This window comes from Pelophylax lessonae (genome assembly GCF_965119305.1).
Source record: "Pelophylax lessonae genome assembly, chromosome: 1".
NCBI classification, from domain to species: domain Eukaryota; kingdom Metazoa; phylum Chordata; class Amphibia; order Anura; family Ranidae; genus Pelophylax; species Pelophylax lessonae.
Window position 1 is genome coordinate 339,198,432 of NC_138768.1, and position 26,285 is coordinate 339,224,716.

At 45.1% G+C, this 26,285-nt stretch overlaps 1 protein-coding gene across 1 annotated transcript in view; it reads left to right on the forward strand.

Moving 5' to 3' along the window:
* Nucleotides 1-26,285, forward strand: part of LOC309544226 (hippocampus abundant transcript-like protein 1) — a 160,837-nt gene that overhangs the window by 50,869 nt on the left and 83,683 nt on the right. The window contains exon 2 of the mRNA XM_082243119.1: nucleotides 24,265-24,360. Coding sequence (XP_082099245.1) covers nucleotides 24,265-24,360 — 96 coding nt within the window. The remainder of the gene's footprint in view (nucleotides 1-24,264; nucleotides 24,361-26,285) is intronic.

Below are 26,285 nucleotides of genomic sequence, written 5' to 3' on the forward strand. Positions count from 1 at the left end.
TTAAGGAGAAACATATAAATGCAGGAAATCGTTATTTGGGAGGAAATAAAGTTATTTATACTTCTCAGATAACTGTGAAGCTACACACAGGAGTGCAAGTTTGCATGAGACCCTTCTGTTCGTTTTGGGTGAAGTTCCACTTTAACAATGGGAAACCTCACCCTGAGACAATGCACACAGCTGCCGTAGTGAAATGAACATATCAGAGGCTCCCCTGTACATTAAAGCACCCCATTACATCAGAGGTGCCCTATCACCACAGAGTCCCTCCTCATCACACACCCCACTTCCCATCACAGAGCCCCCAAATCACACAATTTCCCTATCTCACAGACCCCCCCCCCCCCATTCACCCAGACAATCTACTTCAGTAAACCCCCAATTACACATTCCCTTCTTCACACCAAAACCCTATTGATTGGCTCCAGCAGTGTGGCATAGGGCAGGAGGTGGAGCAGATCTGAAAAAGGTGGACTTCCATCTTCTGCTTGTTGGGAGCAGCCTTGCATGCCTTCTGCCCTGGACAGTGTCATGCATCATTAGAGTGTGGGCAAGCTGGCCAGCATTACCAATGCAATGAATGACGCTGTCTTTGCCGTAAAATGTCAGATGTTACGGTGGAAGCTAGTTCGCCCACACCATGGCAACTTATGATGCTTGTTCAGGGCAAACTGGGTCCTGTGCGTGCAGCACCCTGGGTGAACCCAGGCTATCCCCCCCCCCCCCCCACCAAATGATTTGGACCAGTGCACAAAGCAAGGTCTATAAAGACATGAATGCAGAAATGTATGTCATGCATAGGGTAGCCACATCACTTTAAGCCCCCGTTCACACTGGGGCGACGCTACTTTGCCGGGCGACCTCATAGGTCGCGGTGCGCTGCTCGCACCGCGACCTCGGAGTGGCCGGCACGGACTTCATAACATTGAAGTCTATGCAGGTCGCTCCGGGTACCCCCAAAGAAGCTCCGGACCCTTTTTCTAAGTCTGAGCGACTTGTGTCGCTCCTATTAGAACGGGTCCGCAGCTTCTCTATGGAAGGCGACCAGGTCGCCCCAGTGTGAACGGGGGCTAATGGATATCCTATGCTTGTTTGTAACCCAAAACGTTGCACATTCTGCCATGATTTGGAATCACGGGCAGAATCTCAGTGATTCGACCCAGGATTTCAAATCCCTTTTTTTCAACAGTGCCTAACATTTTTACTTTTAGTTGAGACACTGAAGTTTGCAAAAATGAACTCCTTTACGACCGCCCGCCACAGATATACTACGGCAGGTAGCCGCTCCTGGGCGAATCGCCGTACGTGTACGGCGCTCGCTCTCGGCGGAGTCTCGGGGGTGGCCTGACACTCTCGATTGTTCCCCGCTGAGAGGGAAGGACGGTCGGATGTTGTAAACACAGCTGACCGTCCTTCTCCCTGGGATGATCACAGAGCCCATGTGATCCTGCTATATAGGATCACATGTCTCTATGGTCATCTCAGAAGTCACGCCCCCCACAGTTAGAATCACTCCCCTAGGGTCACATTTAACCCCTTGATCACCTCCAGTATTAACCCCTTCCCTGCCAATGGCATTGCAATGCTGTGATGATCTTTTTCAAGGCATGTTGTCCAAGTTATGTGTTCAGGGTTCATTTTTAGTTGTAAATGAAGGAGTTAATGATGATGCGATAATCCTCTTTCTTCCTGTATATTGTTACATTGCTATGATATCCATTTCATGTTGTAAGGACTATAGAGTGTGTACCACCCTTCCTGTCTGGCAGATAGGTGATTGGCTCCATCATCTAATAAAGCGGTCTTCCATCTTGGCTTACATTTAAAAGAAAATAACATAATTCAAAGTTTAAACTACACCTTTTGTCTAAATGCAGACATAGTTACATAGTTGGTATGATTGAACAAAGACACCAGTCCATCCAGTTCAACCTGTGAACATACATATTACATTGCTCAGGTAGCCACAGACAAAGCAAAATCCTATTCATGAAAGCATCAGATAGAAGCTGACATGCTGTGAATTGTCAGCTACACACTAGTGCAGGGATCCTCAAACTACGGCCCTCCAGCTGCTGCGGAACTACACATCCCATGAGGCATTGTAAAACCCTGACATTCACATACATGACTAGGCATGATGGGAATTATAGTTCCTGAACAGCTGGAGGGCCATAGTTTGAAGACCCTTGCACTAGTGTTTCATGTATACTCAGATTCTCTGAAAGCCTTTGCTCCTGGCCTGAAAAGTGAGCCTAAAGCCACGTTTTTGCAAACACGTTTAGGCACATCAAGCATTTGAGCATTCTTTCATTCCATTAGCCAGAATATTAATTTATTCTGGCCATTGGAATGAATGAATGCTCAAGCAATAAATTCACCTAGCGTTGTGTATTAACAGGCATTTCGACGCATCAAATGTTTTTTCTTGCTCAAACGCACCTCTCCTAAATACGTAACGGATTTTTGTTGTCCCCTGCCTCTTACGCCTGTAAACATCTAAACTATATTACCAAATATAGTTGGGACTCCTTCCTTTACACGCACATGAACCTTAATGGCATCCCATTCTTAGACCGTAGAGTTTAATTTTGAGTTGGCCCACCCTTTGCAGCTAGAACAGCTTCAACTCTTCTGGGAAAGATGTCCACAAGGTTTAGGAGTGTGTCTATGGGAATGTTTGAACATTCTTCCAGAAGAGCATTTGTTAGGTCAGACACTAATGTTGGACGAGAAGGCCTGGCTCACAGGCTCTGCTCTAATTCATCCCAAAGGTGTTCTGTCGGGTTGAGATCAGGACTCTGTGCAGGCCAGTCAAGTTCCTCTACCCCAAACTCATTCATCCATGTCTTTATGGACCTTGCTTTGTGCACTGGCATGCAATTATGTTGGAACAGGAAGGGGCCTTCCCCAAACTGTTGCATGAATTTGTCCAAAATGTCTTGATATGCTGATGTCTTAAGGCTCCGTTCACATTATACAAGAACTTCTTTTGGGCGACAGGCGTTCTGCGATTCTGTTTGCATGGTTTTACCGAGATTCGTCAGGTGACAATCAGGTGACCAAGTCGCCTGACAAGTCGCGGTCGGTCGGTCGGTCGCTCGCCATTGATTAGCATTGGAGCGACACAAGTTGCTCTGACTTAGAAAAAGGGTCCTGTACTACTTTGGGGTGACCTGGAGGCGACTTGCATTGACTTCACTTTACAGGTCGCCCCTGAAAGTCGGATTGCGCCAGTCTGAATGGGCTGTTAACGGCCGACCAGTTAACACTTGTGAACGTGCATTAACGCCCGTGCAAAACACGGCTTTTTACTGCAGTTTTGCTGCTTTTTTGACACCTAGTATGAATGAAGTCCTAGTTCTTGTCACTGCCACCACCCTAAGGGCAGCACAGTGGCTAAGCGGTTAGCACTTCCACTTAGCAGCACTAGAGTCCTAGGTTTGAATCCCAATCACAGCACTACCTGGCTGCAGTTTGCATGTCCTGCCTGTGCCTAAGTGGGTTTCTTCCAGTTTCCTTCCATGCGCCTAAGACTGGCTATTTGGCTCCTGTCTAAATTGGCCCTAGTATGTGTATATATGAATGTGAGTTGGGGACCTTGGATTGTAAGCTCCTTGAGGACAGGGACTGATGTGAATGTACAATATATATGTAAAGCGCTCTGTAAATTGACAGCACTATTTAAATACCTGTAATAAAAAAAGAAATAAGTGAAATTGCATAGGTTTGGGTTTGCTGCCACTGAAATATTATTTGAGATGTTAGGGGATTTTTATTGTTCCAACAAGCAGTCAGACAGGAGGAAAAGAAAAGCGGAAGGGTGTAGCAGAGTATTTGTGTGGGAGGAAGTCATTCTTTTTAAACTCCTACTATAAATACATGCCGTCCAAGTCATATTTTACTATTAGTTTTTAATAGACTTCTTTACTTTGATTGTCAAATTAAATATTGGGAATAGTTGTGCTGCTTCTACAGTACTACATTGAACTATATATCTATTTAATTTGGCTTGCCCTAATCTCATTTTTTTTTTTTTTTTTTACAATTGCCCCATTCAACATGCATTGTGTAACTGTGCAAAAAAGTGCATGTAAATAATTTTGAAATGTCTGTGCTGCTCACTGCACAGACAGAGCCGGCTGTGTTGTGAGACCTGATTTACTGCTGTAATCTACTTAGCGCTGCTTCTGTAATGGTACGATGGGCGTCTGTAGCCAGCCACACTGACAGGCTCACATGATTCACACACGAGACCAGAAGGTCTGCTTCTTCAAGCCAAACTGAACTGATTACTTTAGCCATTCTTGCTGTCTGTACATTTAGAAAGTGAATTGCTTTCTCTGGCCAGAGACAAAAATAAAAGAAGGCAGAATGGTATTTGCAGTCCCATAGTAATGTAAAACTGAAGATGTTACAGTAAAATTACTTTTATCTACAGCTTACTGCGGCTATAAAGTAAGGACCAATGACCATATAAAGGTGCTGAGGGAGGCTTCTGAACTGCATTGCAAGGTTTAAAACTACATTACATACCTGCTATTCCATTTCCTCTGCAGTAATGCTGGGCATCATTAGGCAGCCACCATGCTTCATACTTAGCACAGCTGGTGTGGTCGCCTAATGCAGTGGTCCTCAACTCAGGGCCCACTAACAGGCCAGATTTTAAGTATTACCTTGGGGAGATGCAGACTAGAGTACTGCAATCACTGAGCAGCAAATTATATCACCTGGGATGTATTTCAGTTATCTTGCAAACCTGGCCTGTTAGTGGGCCCTGTAGGCCAGGGTTGAGGACCACTGGCCTAATGTGTAGAGCAGGGATCCTCCAACTACGGCCCTCCAGCTGTTGCGGAACTACACATCCCATAAGGCATTGTAAAACTCTGACATTCACATGCATGACTAAGCATGATGGGAATTCTAGTTCCTAAACAACTGGAGGGCCGTAGTTTGAAGACCCCTCGTGTAGAGGATAGATGCTGTCCATTGGGCCACAATCAATGTCCCTATGCTGCCAGCCAATGAAGCATGGGATGAGGTGCTAGGACAAATTGCAACATGTGTAGGCGGCGCATGGGAACATGATAGAAAGGATCCAAGGAGGATACAGATGAGATGTCCGATGAATAAAAGCTTGGTTAATTATTTAACCACGTCCCGCCCTATAGCAAATTGACGGCGGGATTGTGGTTGTATTGTCCTGACCGGACGTCATAGGACGGCGGCAGGATAATACAGCTCTGCGCGCCCCCCGGTGATGCAAGGTGTCAGCCTGACACCCTGCATCTCCAATTTCCTTAGTTCGTGCCTGACAGGCACGAGTAAAGGAGCGCCGATCGGCGGCTCCCCTGACGGGGGGGGTCGGCACTGGTAATCAGATCATTGATTACCAGTGCAGACCCTCGGGGGGGTGCCACTAGAACCACCAGGGATGCCCACCATGACCCCAGGGATGCCCACCATGACCCCAGGGATGCCCACCATGGCCACCAGGGATGGCAATCGGGGCTCAGGGAGCCCCCTATTGCCCTCTCAATCAGTGCTGCCCACCAGTGCCCATCATTGCCATCTATTAGTGTCGCCCACCAGTGCCCATTATTGCCCATCAGTGCCGCCCGTCAGTGCCGATAAGTGCCGCCTATCAGTGCCACCTAGCAGTGCCGCCTATCAGTGCCCACCAATGCTGCATATCAGTGCCACCCCATCAGTGCCACCTCATCAGTGCCTGTCAGTGCAGTCTCATCAGTGCAGGAAAAAACTTATTTTTATTTACAAAATTGTATAACAAACAAAAAAACTTTTTTTTTTTTTTTTCAAACTTTTCGGTCTTTTTTTATTTGTTTAGCAAAAAGGAAAAAACCCAGAGGTGATCAAATACCACCAAAAGAAAGCTCTATTTGTGGGGGGAAAATGACATAAATTTGGTTTAGGTACAGTAGTGTTGCATGACCGTGCAATTGTCATTCAAAATGCAACAGCGCTAAAAGGGGAAAATTGGCCTGGGCAGGAAGGGGGTGAAAGTGCCCTGTATTGAAGTGGTTAAACAAAAGGGGACCACAATGTACATACCACCCTGGGTCTGGAGTCAGGCAGGGGCACTGTTCGGAATGGAGGCTGGATAGCCAGTTGCCAAACACCGCTGTGTGCTGTGTTTGGCAACTGGCCATCCAGCCTCCATCACCGACAGTGCCCCTGCCTGACTCCAGACTCGGGGTGCTATGTACATTGTGGTCCCCTTTTGTTTAAATAATTAACCAAGCTTTTATTCATTGGACATCTCCTATGTATCCTCCTTGGATCCTTTCTATCATGTTCCCATGCGCCGCCTACACATGTTGCAAGGTGTGGTGTTCAGCACTGTCTGCATAGGACCTAGCCAGTTGCTATAGTTGTAATTCCCTATTATAATTGCAAAAATGAAAGTGCTTTTTCTGATGGGGTGTAAGAACGTATCTCCTGCTAAGAAAGAGGACCTGAGTTTGAAACTGTTTCATGCTTTAGTTTCTGGGGGGCAGTGGCATTCTTTGGCTGGTCATACATTATACAATTTTCCTTTAGATTTACTAAAACTATGTATGAGGTCAAACCTAAACACTTTCAATTTGTATGCAATCAGGTAGGCCCTTACACTACATAGTTGAAGGTAAATCTAAAGGCAGTGGAGTACGAAAATTGTATAATGTATGGCAAACCTTATTGAGCAAATAATATTGTTTTTAGGCTTTTATTTTTACCACCCCTGCCTTTTATAGAACACCTGTTTGTATCTACAGTGTTCTACTTCACAAAGAAGAAAAAAGTAAAACCCTGCTTACGTGGCTTTTTTTGGGGGGTTGTTTGTTTTTGAGGTTGCACTAACCTCCTGCTTTTAAATTAGATGGCGTTATTTAAGGTTTATATGCTCGCACCTTGCTCTTGCAGTGCAAAGCAGCAGGGAATTTGCTTTTATTGTGTGTTAGAGATTTGGCAAGTTGGCTCTTGCTCATTAATATACAGACTGAAAGTGATGAGAATAAAACCGCACAACTGCATTTAGCAGCCATCCACAGATTTATAATAGAGTTTTAATTGTAAAAAAGAACCCAGGGTGACTTGCATATATCTTTCCCATATCAATTGTGTTGACAGAGCTCTGCGGAGCTAATACAGTCTGACAATCTTGTAGGTCACAGTTGCTGCTTAGCAACAATTCACGTCACCAAGTAGCAGCTATCCCTTCATAAAGAAAAACTCATTTAGATACCTTCATAAGTTATGAGAACCTTTTGTGTTTTTTCTTTCTTTGTGCATAAAGTTTTTAATGCATACTGTAATTTTACCAAGGACATGTAAACTTTGGCCTTACGAATTAAGGGAGACCATTCCAGATAGGGAGATGTATATTGCGGACTTCTCACAGTTGTCTGTCTCATGTGTGACAATGTGCAGTTTCGTGCTGAGCTTTTGACTGTACTGTGACTTTTCTGATCCACAGACTTAATCTAGTTCATAGCCAGGCGATTAGCATTTTCAGAAGGACGCCCGCAGTGGTAACCTCTGTATTTCCTTTAGAAAAGCTTTACTTTCAAATAGGCTTGTGACGGTATCAGATTTTCATGCTGCGATTAATTGATTAAGGTTTTGCCACGGTATACGGTATTATCACGGTATTCTATTATTAAATTTCTACCTCACTTGAATTTCATTGCTGAATTTAGGGGCTTTGGTTCACTTATGCACATTATTATATAGTCAGTCAGTACAGACTCTGTGAACCAGGCCTAAAATAGGTCATCAAGCAGTGTCTGGCCTAACTGGTGATAACTGGTCCTGGCGCTCGGCTCCGATCCGATGGCCTGGTCATTAAGAGGGCAAATCCTTGTGGTCAATAAGTGGTTAAACCTGAAGGAGGTGTTGTTTATAAGTTACTTTACTATTGCTTTAGGCCTGGTTCACATGTATGCGGGTTGGTGGTTCACATGTATGCGGGTTGGCGGTTCACATGTATGCGGGTTGGTGGTTCACATGTATGCGGGTTGGCGGCCCACGTTTGCACAGGCATAGCAGCCCATTGATTTGAACGGGCTGCTATGCCCTCATTTTCCGCAGGAAAAAAGGTGCATGCAGCATTTTTTTTAAATTCAGTGGCCTTGAAATCCATCCTGCTTTTGCACCATGCGACTAACCTGCAGTTCCTGCTCTGGCAAGCTTTCTGCATTTTTTGTATACGTGGGCACGGCATTTAAAAACAGTTTGCGTGTGCAGCAACGGCAGGTAAGTCGCATGGTGCAAAAGAAGGATGGATTTCATGGCCACTGCATTTTTTTAAATTCTGCATGCACCTTTTTTCAGCTGAAAACGCAGGCATAGCAGCTCAAGCCCATTCACATCAATGGGCTGCTATGCCTGTGCAAATGTGGGCCCCCAACCCGCATACATGTGAACCGCCAACCCGCATACATGTGAACCACCAACCCGCATACATGTGAACCAGGCCTAAAGCAATAGTAAAGTCATTAATAGATAAAAACACCGGTCCTCCTGCAGGTTTAACCACTTCTGGATCGCAAGGATTTGCCCCTTTAACCACTTTACCACCGGAGGATTTTGCTGTCTTCCGTCCAGGCCACTTTTTGCGATTCGGCGCTGTGGGACTTCAACTGACAATTGCGCGGTCGTGCGACGCCGTACCCAAACGAAATTTACGTCCTTTTTTTCCCACAAACAGAGCTTTCTTTTGGTGGTATTTGATCACCTGTGCGATTTTTACTTTTTGCGCTATAAACAAAAAAAGAGCGTTTATTTTGAAAAAATAACAATATTTTTAACATTTTTTTATATGAAATTCCCCCCAAAAAAGATGTAAAAACCAATTTTTTAAAAAAATTTTGGCCAATTTGTTTTCTGCTACCTATGTTTGGTAAAAAAAATCACAATAAGCGTATTTTGATTGGTTTGCGCAAAAGTTATTGCGTTTACTAACAAAGGGAAAGATTTCTGTCATTTTTGGTGTTTTTTTTTTTAACGCGTAATGGCGGCGATCTGCGATTTTTTTTTTGCGGGACTGCGACATTGCGGCGGACAGATTGGACCCTTGACTGACATTTTTGACACTTTTGGGGTTACCAGTGACATTACTGCAGTAATCAGTGCTATATATATGCACTGTTACTGTAAAAATGACACTGGCAGGGAAGGGGTTAATTTTATTGGAGAGGGAGGGGTTAATGTATGCCTGGTGCTTACTGACGTGTAGGGGGGGAGGTGACTGAGTGAGTCATGGACAGATCGGATGTCCAGCTATGCTGAACAGTCCGATCTGTCACTCCCTGTCACTATGGAGATCCGCCCGCTGTGTTTACACACAGCGGGCGGATCTCCACACTAGATCCCCGGCGATCGGGGCAGAGCAGCGGCGATCGCCGCTGCTCCTCCCCTGGCCCGACTCCCGCTGTGAATGAAAACAGTGGGAGCGAGCCTCCGGCGGTGCGCAAGCGCCGCCCAGAAGGGGGAGTGTCTGACGACGTTAATACTACGTCGTCAGACGATAACGAACCACTTTGCCGCAGTACTATTACCGTACTCGGTCGGCAAGTGGTTAAAGACCAGGCCATCGGATCAGAGCGCCAGGACCAGTCATCACCAGGTAGGCCAGACACTGCTTGATGGCTATATAATGATGTAATGTGGGCTGCTATGCGTGTGTGTATATATATATATATATATATATATATATTAGAGCTGCACGATTCTGGCCAAAATGAGAATCACGAATTTTTAGCTTGGAATAAAGATCACGATTCTCTGTGTAACAAAAAAAAAAATTGGGATAACTTTACTGTTACGTTTTTTTTTTTTTATTCATTAAAGTCTATTAATTGTGTTTGAAAGACTGCTGCGCAAATACAGTGTGACATAAAATATTACAACAATCGCCATTTTTTTCTGTAGGGTCTCTGCTAAAAAAATATATAAAATGTTTGGGGGTTCTATACTTTTCTAGCAAAAAAAAAACTGATTTTAACTTGCAAGCAACAAGTGTCAGAAAAAGATCCAGTCTTTAAGAGGTTAAACTTCCTTTCTCTCTGGCAGAGGGAAGAAAAAGATACAATGTAATCATTTTTGTTTATAGTTAGGAGACTTAATGCTGAAAGGCGTTAGCTGTGTGAGTGAATGAGTCATCCAGCTCACTGAAATGTATCAATTCACAAGTCAGACCCAGAAGCAGATAAACTCGGTATTTTAAAAATGCCACAATAACAATACCGTGGCTATGCAATACCGCGATATATCGAATTACCGAAAACCGGCATATGTCTACTTTCAAATTGTCTTGTGTGTCAAGAGCATGTTCAGTGACTAGGTTGAAGAATGCTCCCTTATAGAGTGACTTTAAAAAGTATTTACACCCCTTGAAATTTTCCACATTTTGTCATGTTACCACCAAAAATGTATTTTATTTGATAGACCAACACAAAATGGCTCATATTTGCGAAGTGGAAGGAAAGTGATCAAAAGTCTTCACATTTTTTACAAACATCTAAAAAGTGTGGGGTGCATTTGTATTCAGCCCCCTTTTACTCGGATACCCCTAACTAAAATCTAGTGGAACCAATTGCCTTCAGAGGTCACCTAGTTAGTAAATAGTCTACCTGTGTGTAATTTATTATTAGTATAAATACACCTGTTCTGTGAAGCCCTCAGAGGTCATGAAGGCCAAGGAACACACCAGACAGGCCAGGAATAAAGTTGTGGAGAAGTTTAAAGCAGTGTTGGGTAATAAAAAAATATTCAAAGCTTTGAACATATCACGGAGCACTGTTCAATCTATCATCCGAAAATGGAAAGAGTATGGCACAACTGCAAACCTACCAAGACGTGGCCGTCCACCTAAACTGACAGGCCAGGCAAGGAGAGCATTAATCAGAGAAGCAGCCAAGACGACTATGGTAACTCTGGAGGAGCTGCAGAGATCCACAGCTCAGGTGGGAGAATCTGTCCACAGGACAACTATTAGTCGTGTACTCCACAAATCTCGCCTTTATGGAAGAGTGACAAGAAGAAAGCCATTGCTGTAAGAAAGCCATAAGAAGTACCGTTTGTAGTTTGCAATGCCATGTTGGGGACACAGCAAACAGGAGGAAGAAGGTTGGCCCAAAATCAAAACCCTATGTGTGGTTGAAAGCTAACCCTGAAGACACCATCCCCACTGTAAAACATGGTGGTGGCAGCATCATGTTGTGGGAATGCTTTTCTTCAGCAGGAACAGGGAAGCTGGTCAGATTTGATGGAGCAAAATACATGACAATCCTAAAGTAAACTTCCATCGATTGTTTTGTACCTATAGGTAAGCCTATAATAAAGCTTATCTATAGGTACTGTAAATATCTCCGAAATGTGCACTGTTTGTGAGATGTTACATAGTTAGTGAGGCTGAAAAAAGACATCCGTCCATCCAGTTCACCCTATGATGTGTGTGTGTGTTTGCTGTTAAGCGTACATTGTATACCCCTGTATGCTGTGGTCTTTAAGGTGCCCATCTAATAGTTTTTTTAAACTATCAATGCTCCCTGCTGATACGACTGCTTGTGGAAGAGAATTCCACATCCTTACCGCTCTTACAGTGAAGAACCCCTTACGCATTTTAAGGTTAAACCGCTTTTCCTCTAGTTTTAGTGAGTGTCTTATTGTATTCCCTTTCTCTGAATAGTTTGTTCCTTATGCTAGGGTCGCCAGTACAGTATTTGTACATTGATTTTATATCCCCACTCAATTGTCTCTTCTCCAGAGAGAATAGGTTCAGTGCTTGTAGTCTTTCCTCATAGCTGATGTCCTCCATTCCCCTAATTATTTTTGTTGCCCTTCTCTGGACTCTCTCCAGTTCCAGCACATCCTTCCTGAGGACCGGTGCCCAGAACTGGACAGCATACTCCAGATGTGGCCGGACCAGAGTCTTGTAGAGCGGGAGAATAATCTCTTTATTTCTGGAGTGAAACCCCTTTTTCTCTTACGTCCTCCGACAGTCGCCGCCTCTTCATATTCGTCACTAATGGGGTTATTGACCTTTGCTCCGTAGGAGTAGCTAGGCAACAGAATATATTAATATCAAAGCTTTTAGCATATCCCACCCCCAGGGGGTGGTCCCCTCAGTCAATACCTCCTTGCTTCCTGCATACCAACTCAGTTTCATATGCCTAGCTCAGGAGTGCAGGCTGTTCCTGTGCTGGGGCTCTTAGTCTCAGACACTTTTCTCTTTTTTGATTTTATTTGAAGTTTTTTCTCTTTCTTTTACTTAGCGGTTTATTTCCAGCATTAGTTAGTTCTTCTGATGAAGATGATCGTGCGGAGCTGGGTCTCAGTCTGGCCACCCTGGATCCCAGGGCTCAGGGCCAGGGGCTTCCCAGCCTGCCATCGAGCGTTCAGCTTAGGTTTTGCCCTGGCACATTGAACGACCCATCCCTGTTCGCTGCAGGGATGCTATCGGTGAGGTGGCTACCTCACTGGACGCCATTGCGGTTTCGCACCGCAACTCCACTGCGTCATGCTTGCGACACTCCCTGTCCTCAGTACTGCGGTTTGGTCGCTGGAGCAGGCTCCCCACGCCATCCGGACTGGTAAGTGTATCTCTATGTGGGGACCTGTCTTTTTTGGGTGTCAGTCTGGGACTGTGTGACCCTGCATGTCTGTGTGACTGCTGTGCTCCCTGTCAGCTCCTGTGTGCACTTGCTGCCTGTGTGTTGGCTGTGAGGGGGGGGGGGCTCTCCCGCTCTGCTGGGTGTCATATGAAGCAGTAAGATTTAAGACATGCTGTGCGGCGGCGATCGCTGCGGCGATCCGCCATTTTCCTGGGGCAAAAATTATGGTGGCAGGTCCTGTGAGGTACTGCACACGTTTTTGGCGCCAAACGCCGCCATTTTGAGCGGCGATCGATCCCACATGTCAGCCCCATGTTCTCTTTGCCCAGGGTTTTGTCCTCAGCCGAGCGGCCATGTTTGTGTAGCCTTGCAGAGGCTTCATAGGGGCGGTCAGTCTTGCATCACTTCCTTTTCCTCTGGGACAGCGATCGGTGCAGCAGCCTGTGTGAGCTCTCCAGGTTTTAGATCTCTTTTTTTCCTGTATTCCTTGCCCAGTTTCTTATCCCTGTGGGGGTCAGTGTGTTTTCAGTGGGTGCGGTGGGCAGCGCTCGCCGCGATCTTAAAGGGGCAGTACCCTTTATTGATTTTTTGCTGGGGCATGGATTCTCAGGATTGCAAGTTTCCTCCCACCCTGGTGGGGGGCCAAGGGGCTGCTGCTTCCCCCGAGGGGGCTGATCTTGCCACTATTGTGGCTAACTTAGCTGCTCAGGTGCAAATGCCGGTGGCTGATCGATCCACAAAACGGCCCAGGGTGTCTATTTCCTCTGATTCAGAGGGCGATGGGGCTGCTATGGCTGGAGTGCCCTTCTCAGGGTCTCACTCATTCCTGGACCTTGTGGGGTCCGACGGGAGGCTGAGGTGGAAGGGGTTGATAATTCTCCCCCTGGCTCATCTGAAGAGCTTGCACTCATGGATGAGTTGGTTGCTTCTATCAAGCAAACACTGCATTTGCAGGATGAACCATGTCCTCCTGCTTTGATGTCCTCTTATGGGACGCAGAGGAAACCCAAAACATCGCAGGTTTTTCCTTGCTCTACGGAATTTCAGCGCGCGGTTGATGAGCAATGGCGCAATTTAAAAAAGCCTTTTGCTGTGCCGAGTAGGTTCAAGCTGCGTTATCCCTTTACACCGGCTACTGATGAGCGTTGGTGTGTACCGCCTCAGGTGGATCACGCGGTGGCGATTTTGAATAAATCAACTGCGATCCCTGCTGAGGATACCCCGGTGTTCCGGGACCCGACGGACAGGAGATTGGAATCTTTGGCCCGTCATGCTTATACGGTTGCTGGCTCTATGCTGAAGCCTATTTTTCCTTCCATTATGGCAGCCCAGGCTATTGCGGATTGGACGCAGGTGCTCAGGCGCACTATGGTGGCTGACTCTGCCCCGCCGACAACTTTGGCTATGGTGGATCAGATTCATCAGGGTGTCATGTATTTGTGTGATGCGGACTTGGATATGGTCCCTTCGGCGGCGCGCCTTTCTAGTGTGGCGGTCTTGAACCGTTGCCTGATATGGTTGAAATGTTGGTCGGTTGACCAATCTTCTCGCAAGACTCTGGCAAATTTGCCCTACACGGGATCCCGCCTTTTTGGCGAATCTTTGGATACCCTGATAAAGGGTATTTCTGGGGGTAAGAGCACTCTCTTGCCCCAATCTAACAAGAATAAGTTTGTTCGCGGTAAGAAGAATGCTTCGTTTAGGCCCTCTCAGGGGTCCTTTCGTGCCTTTCGGTCGCACTATAAGGGCAAGCCCTTCAAAGGCCAAGGCTCCCAGAAGAAGCCGTGGGCGGGTAAGCAGAAGTCTGGCCAGTCCGGATCCGCTGCCCATAACAATGCGGCCTGAAGGGGCGCCCTCACCCGTTTCTGGGGTGGGGGGACGTTTGCTCGGTTTTCTTCAACCCTGGCTGGACCGCATTCGGGACAGGTGGGTTCAGGAAATCGTTCGATCTGGATACAAGATCGAGTTTCTCTCTTGGCCGGCGGGCAGATTTTTCCCCTCAAACCTTCAGCTGACTCCGGAGTGCTTGCAGGATCTGCACCTGGCGGTGCGGGACCTGCGGGCCCAGGGAGTGGTGGTTCCGGTGCCTCATCGGGACAGATTTCGGGGGTTCTATTCCAATCTGTTCACTGTGCCCAGAAAGGAGGGCAAAGTACGTCCGATTCTGGACTTGAAAGCTCTGAACCGCTTTGTGCGGGTTCGCAAGTTTCGCATGGAATCCCTGCGCTCGGTGGTGGCTGCCCTGGTTCCGGGGGAATTCATGGCCTCCATCGACTTTAAGGATGCGTACCTACACATCCCCATTTTCGAGGGTCACCAGAGGTACCTTCGATTTGCCATTGCGGAGGATCATTATCATTTTGTGGCGTTACCCTTCGGTCTCGCTTCGGCTCTGCGGGTTTTCACCAAGGTGCTTGCGCCGGTTCTGGCTTTACTGAGGGCCCAGGGCATTTCTGTCCTGGGGTATCTGGACGATATCCTGATTCGGTCCGCGACCAGTCAGGGTCTGGTGAACGACCTGTCCATCACGATGCAGACTCTGCAGGAATTCGGCTGGACGATAAATTTTCCAAAATCGACGCTGTGTCCGTCGGTTCGTCTTCCCTACCTGGGGATGATTCTGGACTCTGTTCAAGCGAAGGTCTTCCTGCCGGAAGACAAGCTTCGGACACTTCAGTGCGAAGTCAGGTCCCTCCCAGGGAACTTGGTCGGAGGAGGAATCCTCCCTTCCGATCAACATTCTGGAATTGCGAGCGATATCTCTGTCTTCTGCGTTGGACGGACAGGCTTCAGGGCCGTCCAGTTCGGGTGCAGACGGACCATGCCACAGCGGTGGCCTACATCAACCACCAAGGGGGCGCCAGGAGTGCCCGGGCGGCTCGGGAAGTAGCCGACATTCTGTCTTGGGCCGAGACGCACGTCCCGGCGATCTCTGCAGTTCACATTCCGGGGGTGGAAAACTGGCAGGCGGATTATCTGAGCCGCCAGACCCTGGACCAGGGGGAATGGTCCCTTCACCCGGATGTCTTCCAGATGTTATGCGCGAAGTGGGGGTCCCCAGATGTGGACCTGTTCGCGTCTCGTCTAAATCTCAAGGTGGAAAGGTTCGTGGCAAGGACGCGCGATCCTTGGGCAGACACCTCGGACACGTTAGTGACGCCCTGGCATCAGTATCGTCTGATGTATGCCTTTCCACCGATTCAGCTGCTGTCCAGGTTCCTTCGCAGGTTGGCCTCGGAACCGAAAACGGTGATTCTGGTGGCACCGGACTGGCCTCGCCGGTCTTGGTACGCAGACCTCGTGAATCTGGCGGTCGACGCTCCGTGGCGTCTGCCTCTTCGAGCAGACCTTCTGTCTCAAGGACCGATATTCCATCCTGCTTTACAGTCACTGGCTTTAACGGCCTGGCTGTTGAAAGCCAGGTCCTGAAGGATAGGGGTCTCTCCCCTGAGGTCATTTCCACTTTGATCAAGGCCAGGAAGGCCTCTTCAGGGAAGATTTACTACCGTACTTGGAAGGCTTTTTTTGCCTGGTGTGAGTCCAGGGGGTATTCCCCTCGCTCATACTCGGTATCGAGAGTGTTGGCTTTCCTTCAAACGGGCGTGGACCAGCGTTTGGCGTTGGCCACGATTAAGGGTCAGATTTCTGCGCTGGCCGTTCTTTTTCAACGTCCTGTGGCGTCTAACTCTTTGGTTAGCACCTTTGTTCAAGGGGTGCGACATTTGCTCCCTCCTAGGAGGGAGCCTTTGCCTCCATGGGATTTGAACCTTGTTCTGTCCGTGTTACAACATGCTCCTTTTGAGAATATCAGGGAGATCTCTTTGTCTTTGTTGTCCAAGAAGGTTGCCTTCTTAGTAGCGATTACTTCGGCTCGCAGGGTGTCAGAGCTGGCGGCCTTGTCCTGCAAGTCTCCGTATTTGGTGATTCACTTGGATAAGGTGGTCTTGCGACCTAACCCATCTTTTCTTCCGAAGAGAATTTCTTAATTTCACCTCAATGAGGACATTGTCTTGCCTTCACTTTGCGCGAAGCCTAAGCATCCGAAGGAGGTGGCTTTGCATTCCTTGGATGTTGTTCGGGCGATCAGGGTTTACCTGTCATCGACTAAATCCTTTCGCAAGTCGGATTCTCTCTTTGTCCTTCCTGAGGGACCTCGGAAGGGTATGGCGGCGTCGGCTTCTACCATCGCCAAATGGATCAGACAGACCATTGAGCAGGCCTATGCTTTGAGGGCGAAGGTTCCTCCCGTGCCTGTGAAGGCGCACTCTACCAGATCTCTGAGTACGTCTTGGGCCTGTCATCATCGGGCTTCTGTGGCCCGGGTGTGTAAGGCGGCGACTTGGTCGTCCGTTCACACCTTCTCCAAATTTTACAAAGTGGATGTTCAGGCATCGGCAGATGCTTCTTTTGGCCGTAAAGTCCTTAGTGCGGCAGTGCCTTAGGGTCCCTTATTTGGGCCCTTGGCTGTTGGGGTGTTTTCACCCCTGAGTTACTTGTTTTTTCCTGGGTTGTTGCTCCTGTTGAGCACGTTTCCTTTTGCCCAGTTGGTTCTCTTACTTTGGTAAGGTTCCTTTCTCTGATATGGATATTGCGTTGCTTTTTGGCGCGGCTGCTGTTTTCCCACCCCTCATGTCTACACTGCTTTGGGACGTCCCCATTAGTGACGAATATGAAGAGGCGGCGACTGTCGGAGGACGTAAGAAAAAACGGAATTTTTGTAAAGTCTTACCTGTAAAATTCCTTTCTCTGAGTCCTCCGACAGTCGCCGCCCCCGCCCCTCTTTTGGGGTTTGTTTATATACTCTACTGCTATTCTACTGAAACTGAGTTGGTATGCAGGAAGCAAGGAGGTATTGACTGAGGGGACCACCCCCTGGGGGTGGGATATGCTAAAAGCTTTGATATTAATATATTCTGTTGCCTAGCTACTCCTACGGAACAAAGGTCAATAACCCCATTAGTGACGAATATGAAGAGGCGGCGACTGTCGGAGGACTCAGAGAAAGGAATTTTACAGGTAAGATTTTACAAAAATTCAGTTTTTATACATCCCAGTATTCTGTTGGCTTTGCTTGCAGTGGCTTGGCATCGCATGCCACAGTCAAGCCTGTTGTCTACCAGTACCCCCAGGTCCTTTTCCATCCTAGACTCACCCAGAGGCCCCCCCCCCCCCCCCCCAGTGAGTAGCTTGCTTTCTGGTTTCTGGCCCCCAAGTGCATTACTTTACATTTTTCAACATTAAACCTCATCTGCCATGTAGATGCCCACCCCATTATTTTGTTCAGGTCCGCTTGTAAGGTTTCCACATCCTGCATAGAAGATATTGGCATGCTTAGTTTAGTATCATCTGCAAATACTGAGATTGTACTAGATATCCCCTCCTCTAGATCATTTATGAATAAATTAAACAGGATTGGTCCCAGGACAGAACCCTGGGGGACCCCAATTTCCACACCCGCCCAATCCGAGTACTCCCCATTAATCAACACCCTTTGCAACCTTCCCCTGGAGCCAGTTCTCTATCCAGGTACTCACCTTATGGTCCATACCTACCTTCCTTAGTTTGAACAGTAAGCGTTTGTGGGGAATGGTGTCAAAGGCCTTTGAAAAGTCCAGATACACCACATCCACTGGCTTACCTTTATCTAGATGGCAGCTCACTTCATCGTAGAAGGTTAATAGATTGGTTTGGCAAGAACAATTTTTCATGAATCCATGCTGATTACTACTAATAATACCATTTTCATTACTAAAGTATGTGGTCCCTCAGTCCCCGTTCACACTGGGGCGACCTGTGAGGCTCCGACTTACAAAAAGGGTCCGGAGCTTCTTTGGGGCGACCTGCATAGACTTCAATGTTATGAAGTCCGTGCCGGCCGCTCCAAGGTCGCGGCGCGCTGCTCGCACCGCGACCTCGGAGGTCGCCCCGGGAAGTCGGATCGCCCAAGTGTGAACGGGGCCTTAAAATCCCCTCCATTACTATTATTGCTTTGTTTCTGTTTAAGCTTTTTTGTGTTATCTTTCTGAACAGCAGAAAAAAAAAAGTTTGTGGATTGTTTTCCAGTTGTAGGATAGTGTAATTGGTATGCAAAAAATAAATAAATAAAAAAATTAAAAGAACCTGCTTAAGCAGAAAATCACACTTTGATTTGTTTAAAAACCTGTACATTTAGTCTTGCTATTTTGGTTTATATCCGAATGACTTGTCAAGAGAAGAGCCCCCCTGAGGTCTGACAGTTCCTCCTCTGCCATTTGCCTAAAGTAAAGTTAAGAACACACATTGGGAAATTAAGATTGGAGCAGCCAGAATCTGGAGCAGTTGTTCATGGCAACCAGTCAGCTCCTAGCTTTCCTTTCATAGCTTAAAGTGGTTTTAACCACTTCATTACTGGGCACTTTCACTCTCTTCCTGCCCAGGCCAATTTTCAGCTTTCCATGTGGTCGCACTTTGAATGACAATTGCGCAGTCATACAACACTGTGCCCAAATTATTGTTTTTATAATTTTCTTCACACACAGTTTTTTTATTTTTTATTTTGGTATTTAATCACCGCCGGGTTTTTTCGTTTTTTGCTTAGTTTGTCAGAAAATGTTGTCCATAAGTTGTTTTTCTCCTTCACTGATGTGCGCTGATGAGGAAGCACTATTATGCAGCACTGATGGGCACAGACTAGCGTCTCTGATGGGCACTGTTGGGGCTGCATTGTAATCAGGGCACTGATAACCTTTATACATATTCCCTGTGAGGAGATGCCACTTATCAGCTCTCGTCACCTCACACTCTGTCAGTGTGAGAGAGGAAAATTGGATGAATGGCACTTCCTTGTTTACATGTGATCGGCTGTGATTGGACACAGCCGATCACATGGGTAAAGTGCCACAGTTCTTTGCCACAATCACGGTTGAACTGGGCGCCATCATATGACATCCTCCCAGAACGAAAGCCATAACCTTTTTTAACTTACTGCTACTGAGACATTTTTTTATCTTAATGCAGGGAATGCCCCCTCTGCCCCCTACTTACTTGAGTCCTCACTCGATCCAGTACTGTGCCATCTGTAGCAGCTCTTTTCCCCTCCCAGCATTCACAGGACAGAGAGGGAGCAGCAGGGGGCATTGGCTTCTGTTTCTGTCAATCAAATCCTGTGAGCAGAGATCAGGGGTGAAGCCGAGACCTGTGTATGTCTATGGATGCACACAGCCCTGCTCAGGAGTGAGCCCACATGTATGCCCCAATAGCAAGCTTGACGGACACAGGAGTGGAGAGACCAAGATTGCAGGTAGGGGACCCCAGAAGAGGAGGTTTGGGGCCACTTTTTACATTACCAATGCACAAAATAGGTAATTATAACATGTTTGCTACAAAAAAAAATATCCTTTACAATCTCTCTAAATCTTACTGAACAAACTGAAAGATAGAAGCTGATGCGTTGCCATGCACCAATTGCTCCAGCTGTTCCATTTTTTTAATAAATTTCCCTCAGTATCTTCCAGGTCATAAGTAACTATATAACCATGTCCAATACAGGATCCTATAGTAGTTTAAACTCTTGCCAAAAGGGCTTTGGTATGTGATATTCAGGTATGTGGTACTCTGCCTACTCAGAAGAAGGCGGGTGTTGTCAACCTCAGGAAAGGCAATTTGAAAGGGTAGCAGGCTTCATGAGGCCTTTCATCTCTATATTCTAGGCCTAGAGTCCTCATCGGGCAGTTAAGATACTGAAGGCACGCTGCTTTATACAAGCTGAAGCCTATGTGAGAATGGCCTTACTTTGAGCTCTTTGACACTTGGCTTGGTTCAGTTCAAGATGGTCATTAACCAGTTGCCAACCACCTCCTGCATATTTACTGCGGCAGGCTGGCTCGTACAGGCAAAGCGACGTAGGGATACGTTGCTCACCTGGGAGGAGCTAAGGGGTGAGCACTCGCTGCCGACACCGTGCTCCCGCCCCCACTTGCAGCGGGGGACCCTATGCGTGTGTCAGGCTGCTCCGATTGCCGCCTGACACTCTCGACCGTTCCGGCTGAGAGAGGAGGAGGGTCGGTCGGCTGTTATAAACACAGCCGACTGTCCATCTCCCTGAAATGATCATAGAGCCCATGTGATCCTGCTATATAGGATCGCATGTCTCTGTGATCATTTCACAAGTCCAACCCCCATATGGTTAGAATCACTCCCCTAGGGTCACATTTAACCCCTTGATCACCTATACTGTTAACCCCTTCCCTGCCAGTGTCATTATTACAGTAACAGTGCATATTTATAGCACTGATTACTGTAGTAATGTCACTGGTACCCCCAAAAGTGTCAAAAATGTCAGTTAGGGGTCCGATCTGTCTGCCGCAATGTTGCAGTCCCGCAAAAAATCGCAGATCGCCGCCATTACTAGGGAAAAAAAAACATTACAAATCTTTCCCGTAGCTAGTAGACGCGATAACTTTTGCGTAAACCAATCAAACTACGCTTATTGCCTTTTTTCTTTTTTTTTTTTTTTTTTTTACCAAAAATATGTATCAGAAAACAAATTGGCCTAAAATGTTAAAAAAAAATTAGATTTTTTTACATTTTTTTTTTTTTTGGAGAATGTCGTAAAGCAGAATGTGAAAAATATTATTTTTTTTTTTTTTCAAAATTGTCGCTTTTTTTTTTTTTATAGTGCAAAAAATAAAAATTGCACAGGTGATCTGCCACCAAAAGAAAACTCCTCTATTTGTGGGAAAAAAAAGGACATCTATTTTATTTGTGTACAGCGTCGCACGACTGTGCAATTGTTCGTTAAAGTAATGCAGTGCCGAATCACAAAATGTGGCCTGGTCATTAAGGGGGCAAATCCTTGTGGTCTTAAAGTGGAGGTCTCTCCTCTGTCACCTTTTTTCTCTTAGTGTCGGTAAAATTTGTCAGATGTGACTCATGCTGATAACGAATGAAGCAGCAGACAGAAATTACACATGCTGCTCTTATGAGAGAAGTACACACTATAGAGGGATATGTTTTTTACATATTTCATGTCTGGGGTTTACTTTAAGACTACGTAAAAAAGTTTAACGTCCATAGACTGGACTGGGCGCAGTGGTACTTTAAAGGGTTAGTTCACCTTTAATAAACTTTTTTAAATTCCTTGTGTGTGTGTGTGTGTATATATATATATATATATATATATATATATATATATATATATATATATATGTGTATATATATATATGTGTATATATATATATGTGTATATATATATATGTGTATATATATATATGTGTATATATATATATGTGTATATATATATATGTGTATATATATATATATGTATATATATATGTATATATATATATATATATATATATATATATATATCTATATATATATATATATATATATATATCATTGGGATGATCCTATAAAGAAGAAAAAAAAAACCTGGAGGCATGTTAGAACATGATAGAATAGATATTATCTATCTATCTATCTATCTATCTATCTATCTATCTATCCAAAAGCATTGGGACACCTGCCTTTACACGCGTATAAACTTTAACAGCGTCTTAGTCCATAGGGTTCAATGTTGAGTTGGCCCACCCTTTGCAGCTATAACAGTTTCATCTCTTGTAGGAAGGCTGTCCACAAGGTGCTTTGCTAGGTTGTCTACCCTGACAAGGAACACCCCAATTATAAGGGTATGTGGCCTGGTAAGGTTCAGGAAGGGGGGATAGTCAGACTGCATGCTTGGTTTAAGGATCTGGTATGAGTTTTTAGGAGGACCTCATGCATTTTGTTTTAATTTATTTTTTGTGACGTTGAAGCCAGGAGGGAGAGGACATTTGCCAGCAAATGAAAACTTTTTCCTTAGTAAATGTTAGTACTAAAATAATCACAAATTTTTTTTACAACTTTTTTTTTTGCATTGATGTATATATTTCCTGGGGCATTGTCACTCCCCTTGCCTTTTAACCCAGAATATACAGATTTTAATTTGACAGATTTGGCACCCATTGATTTCGATAAAGTTCAGGTTTGACATTGGAACTTCTTGAAATTCACCAAACCCTGCGGGAACCAAACCCTGGGCAATTTGGCTCATCACTAACCTTTATTTTGTTTTGCTACCACTGCTATTTTTTTTACATTCACCTGTCAGTTTGGATTCTTTAGCTGAATGTGCCAGGCAAGGATGAGTCACTGCTTGTTAGGACTCTGCAGGATGCTAGCTCCCTCCCATACAAGAGGAAGTTGTCACATTTAGCAGTGGTTAGAACACTAACTATAACCTCTTTTGGTGAATGTTCGCTCCTATGGTCAAATATTCTTATAGCTTTTTTTCCTCATATGGCCGAATAATATATTCGCCCGGCGAAAGGCAACAAACTGTTTCACAGATATTGCATACATCACAAGTATTCGTTAGGCTTGCACAAATGTTGAGACATTCTTAAAGCTAATTTTTAAAAATAAACTCCATGGTGTCTGCTTTACAAGATGTGGTCGTTTTATAGTTCAAAAATTAGATCAGTAAGCAGGAAATCATAGTTACATAGTCAGTGAAGTTGAAAAAAGACACCAGTCAATCCAGTTCAACCTATGATGAGTGTGTGATCAGATATGTTATTTTATTAACCTAGGAAAGCTTGAAGCTGCCTCTTCAATTTTTGGAGCATCCATGTTAGGCTGTGAAAAATGTGTATGCATGTGGCATGAACATACTATCAAATGTGTATTGGACTGTAGTTTTTAATTGTGCCCATGTTTTCTTTTTTTTCTTTTTAATATGTGAGTGAATAGCCCTGGCTTTAGAATGTGTATCTCTTTTAAGCGGTAGTAAACCGCATCCAACGGAAAAAAAAAAATCAGGCCAGGGCAGTTTAAGTCATAATGTGCTAGTGCATTATGACAGACTTGCCTGAAAATTAAGCCCTCTAAGGGCCTACCGTTGCTGCTGAAGGCGCTTCCATTTTCACCCAGTCTTCTTTCTGGGTTCAGGGGCTTCGGCGATATGAATGGCTGAGCTGGCTATGACATCACTGTTTATGGCACGGCTCTGACTGAATGGCACGGGTATGCCGTTCGTTCAGAGCGCATGTGCAGGTAACGTCACCGGCTGCACCTAAAGTAAATATCTCCTAAACCTTGGATGTTTAGGAGATATTTACTGTACCTAGAGGTAAGCCTTATTATAGGTTTACCTATAGGTAAAAATCATACTTTAAGCTCTCCCTCCCTCAGTCACAGCAGTGTGGAGATCACGGGGGGGGGGGGGGAGGAGAAAGCTGAGCAGAGTGAAATGCTGGTTCACGTACCTGACTTGCCCCTCCTATATAGGTACGCAGAAAATGAAATGATTTATGGGACTTGTAGTCTCTTATATGTTCAGTAAACTACAGTCCCAGGTGACATTGCTAGAGAAAAGCAGGAAGAGAATCTGTAAATTATTTTTTTTTAATGACGCAGAAAATGAGGGTAACCACAGTGATTATGAACATTAAGATCCTCCTCTATGTTAGGCATGATAACTGAACAAATTCGATTTTTGTATTTGCGAAAGGTGAACTTGCATTTTATCTTGAAACTTATTTCTTACCTCCCTAACATAATTTGAGAACGTACTGCATATTATAGGTATACAGTCATTAAAAATATATATATATTTTTTTCTTAACAGCATCAAGGATTCGGAAGACCAAGTGTATATCATGCTGTGGTGGTTATCTTTCTTGAATTTTTTGCCTGGGGTCTCTTGACAACACCAATGCTTGTTGTGAGTATAATAATTAATAAGGTGTATTTTTCTCATGTTGTGTTTTAATTTACTAAATTGTTGCAGGTATGAAGTGCAGACTTTCAAATCTTCCTGTCCCTTCTAGATTTCAGGATATTATAGCATTTTCTGTTTTCTGAATGCTGGAACATTCTATTAGCCATTGACACTGCCTATCATTACAATTGACCAATGATAGACAACACTGGCATGTAAACAAGCTTCTGGTTTCTATTGCAGCATTTTGTTCAACCTTTTTTCTCCAGACTGGGAACTTTCTATTAAACCTTTTAGTTACAGCTACCTGATCACTTCTACACTGCTGGGATTATGGCCCCCCCCCCCCCCCCCCCCGGCAACATTTCCCCTGCCGTGTTTTCCAAGCTTACCTGTACTACTTGGGTGCTCAGGACCTCCATAGCAGGACTGAGAGTGGCGGAAACCAGTGAACATCCATTTACTGATCTCTCAAGGCTAGTATAAGGTCTTGATCACATTGCATAGGGCATTTTAATTTGTGCCCTATGCAGGGCTGCATCTATTGGCGCAGGGATGCTCAGGTTTTACATGCATCCCTGTGCCGGCAGTCACATATATGTCAATTGGAATGCAGAAGCTGCTTGGACACAGCTGCTGCTCCCAATGTGGATCATCCATGTACAGTGGATATAAAAAGTCTACACACCCCTGTTAAAATGTCAGGGTTCTGTGATGTAAAAAAGAGGCAAAGCTAAATAATTTCAGAACTTTTTCTGCCTTTTAATGTGACCTATAAACTATACAACTTAATTGAAAAACAAACTGAAATCTTTTAGGGGGGGAAGCAAAAATAAAAAACTAAAATAATGTGGTTGCATAGGTGTGCGCAACCTCTTATTACTGGGGATGCAGCTGTTTTTCAGAATTAAGCAATCCTATTCAAACTCATGTTAAAGTTGAGTTAGTACACACCTGCCATCATTTAAAGTGCCTCTGATTTACCCCAAATAAAGTTCAGCTGTTCTAGTAGGTCTTTCCTGACATTTTCTCAGTGGCATCCTACAGCAAAAGCCATGGTCCGCTGAGAGCTTCCAAAGCATCAGAGGGATCTCATTGTTAAAAGGTATCAGACAGGAGAAGGGTACAAAATAATTTCAAAGGCTTTCGATATACCATGGAACATAGTGAAGAACAGTCATCATCTAGTAGAGAAAATATGGCACAACAGTGACATTACCAAGAACTGGACGTCCCTCCAAAATTGATGAAAAGATGAGAAGAAAACTGGTTTGGGAATATCTGGCACGTACTGGCTTTGTGGTATGTGACCACAATCTCCCATATTCTTCATATGTCTGGGCTATGAGGTATAGTGGCAAGATAAAGCCTTTTTTTTAAGAAGAAAAACATCCAAGCCCTGCTAAATTTTGCAAAAACACATCTGAAGTCTCCCAAAAGCATGTGAAAAAATGTGTTATGGTCTAGGAAAACCAGGTTGAACCGTTTTGGCCATAATTCCAAAAGATATGTTTGGTGCAAAAACAACACTGCATATTACCAAAAGAACAGCATACCCACAGTGAAGCATGGTGGTGGCAGCATCATACTTTGGGGCTTTTTTTCAGCTGGAACAGGGGCCTCAGTCAAGGTAGAGGGAATTATGAACCGTTCCAAATACCAGTCAATATTGGCACAAAACCTTCAGGCTTCTGCTAGAAAGCTGAACATGAAGAGGAACTTCATCTTTCAGCATGACAACGACCCAAAGCATACATCCAAACCAACAAAGGAATAGCTTCACCAGAAAAAGATTAAAATTTTGGAATGGCCCAGACATGAGTCTGATTGGAAATCTGTGGAGTGATCTCCTGTGCACAGCCCTCACAATCTGACCGATTTGGAGTATTTTTACAAAGAAGAGTGCTCGAATACCAGTTTGGAATATG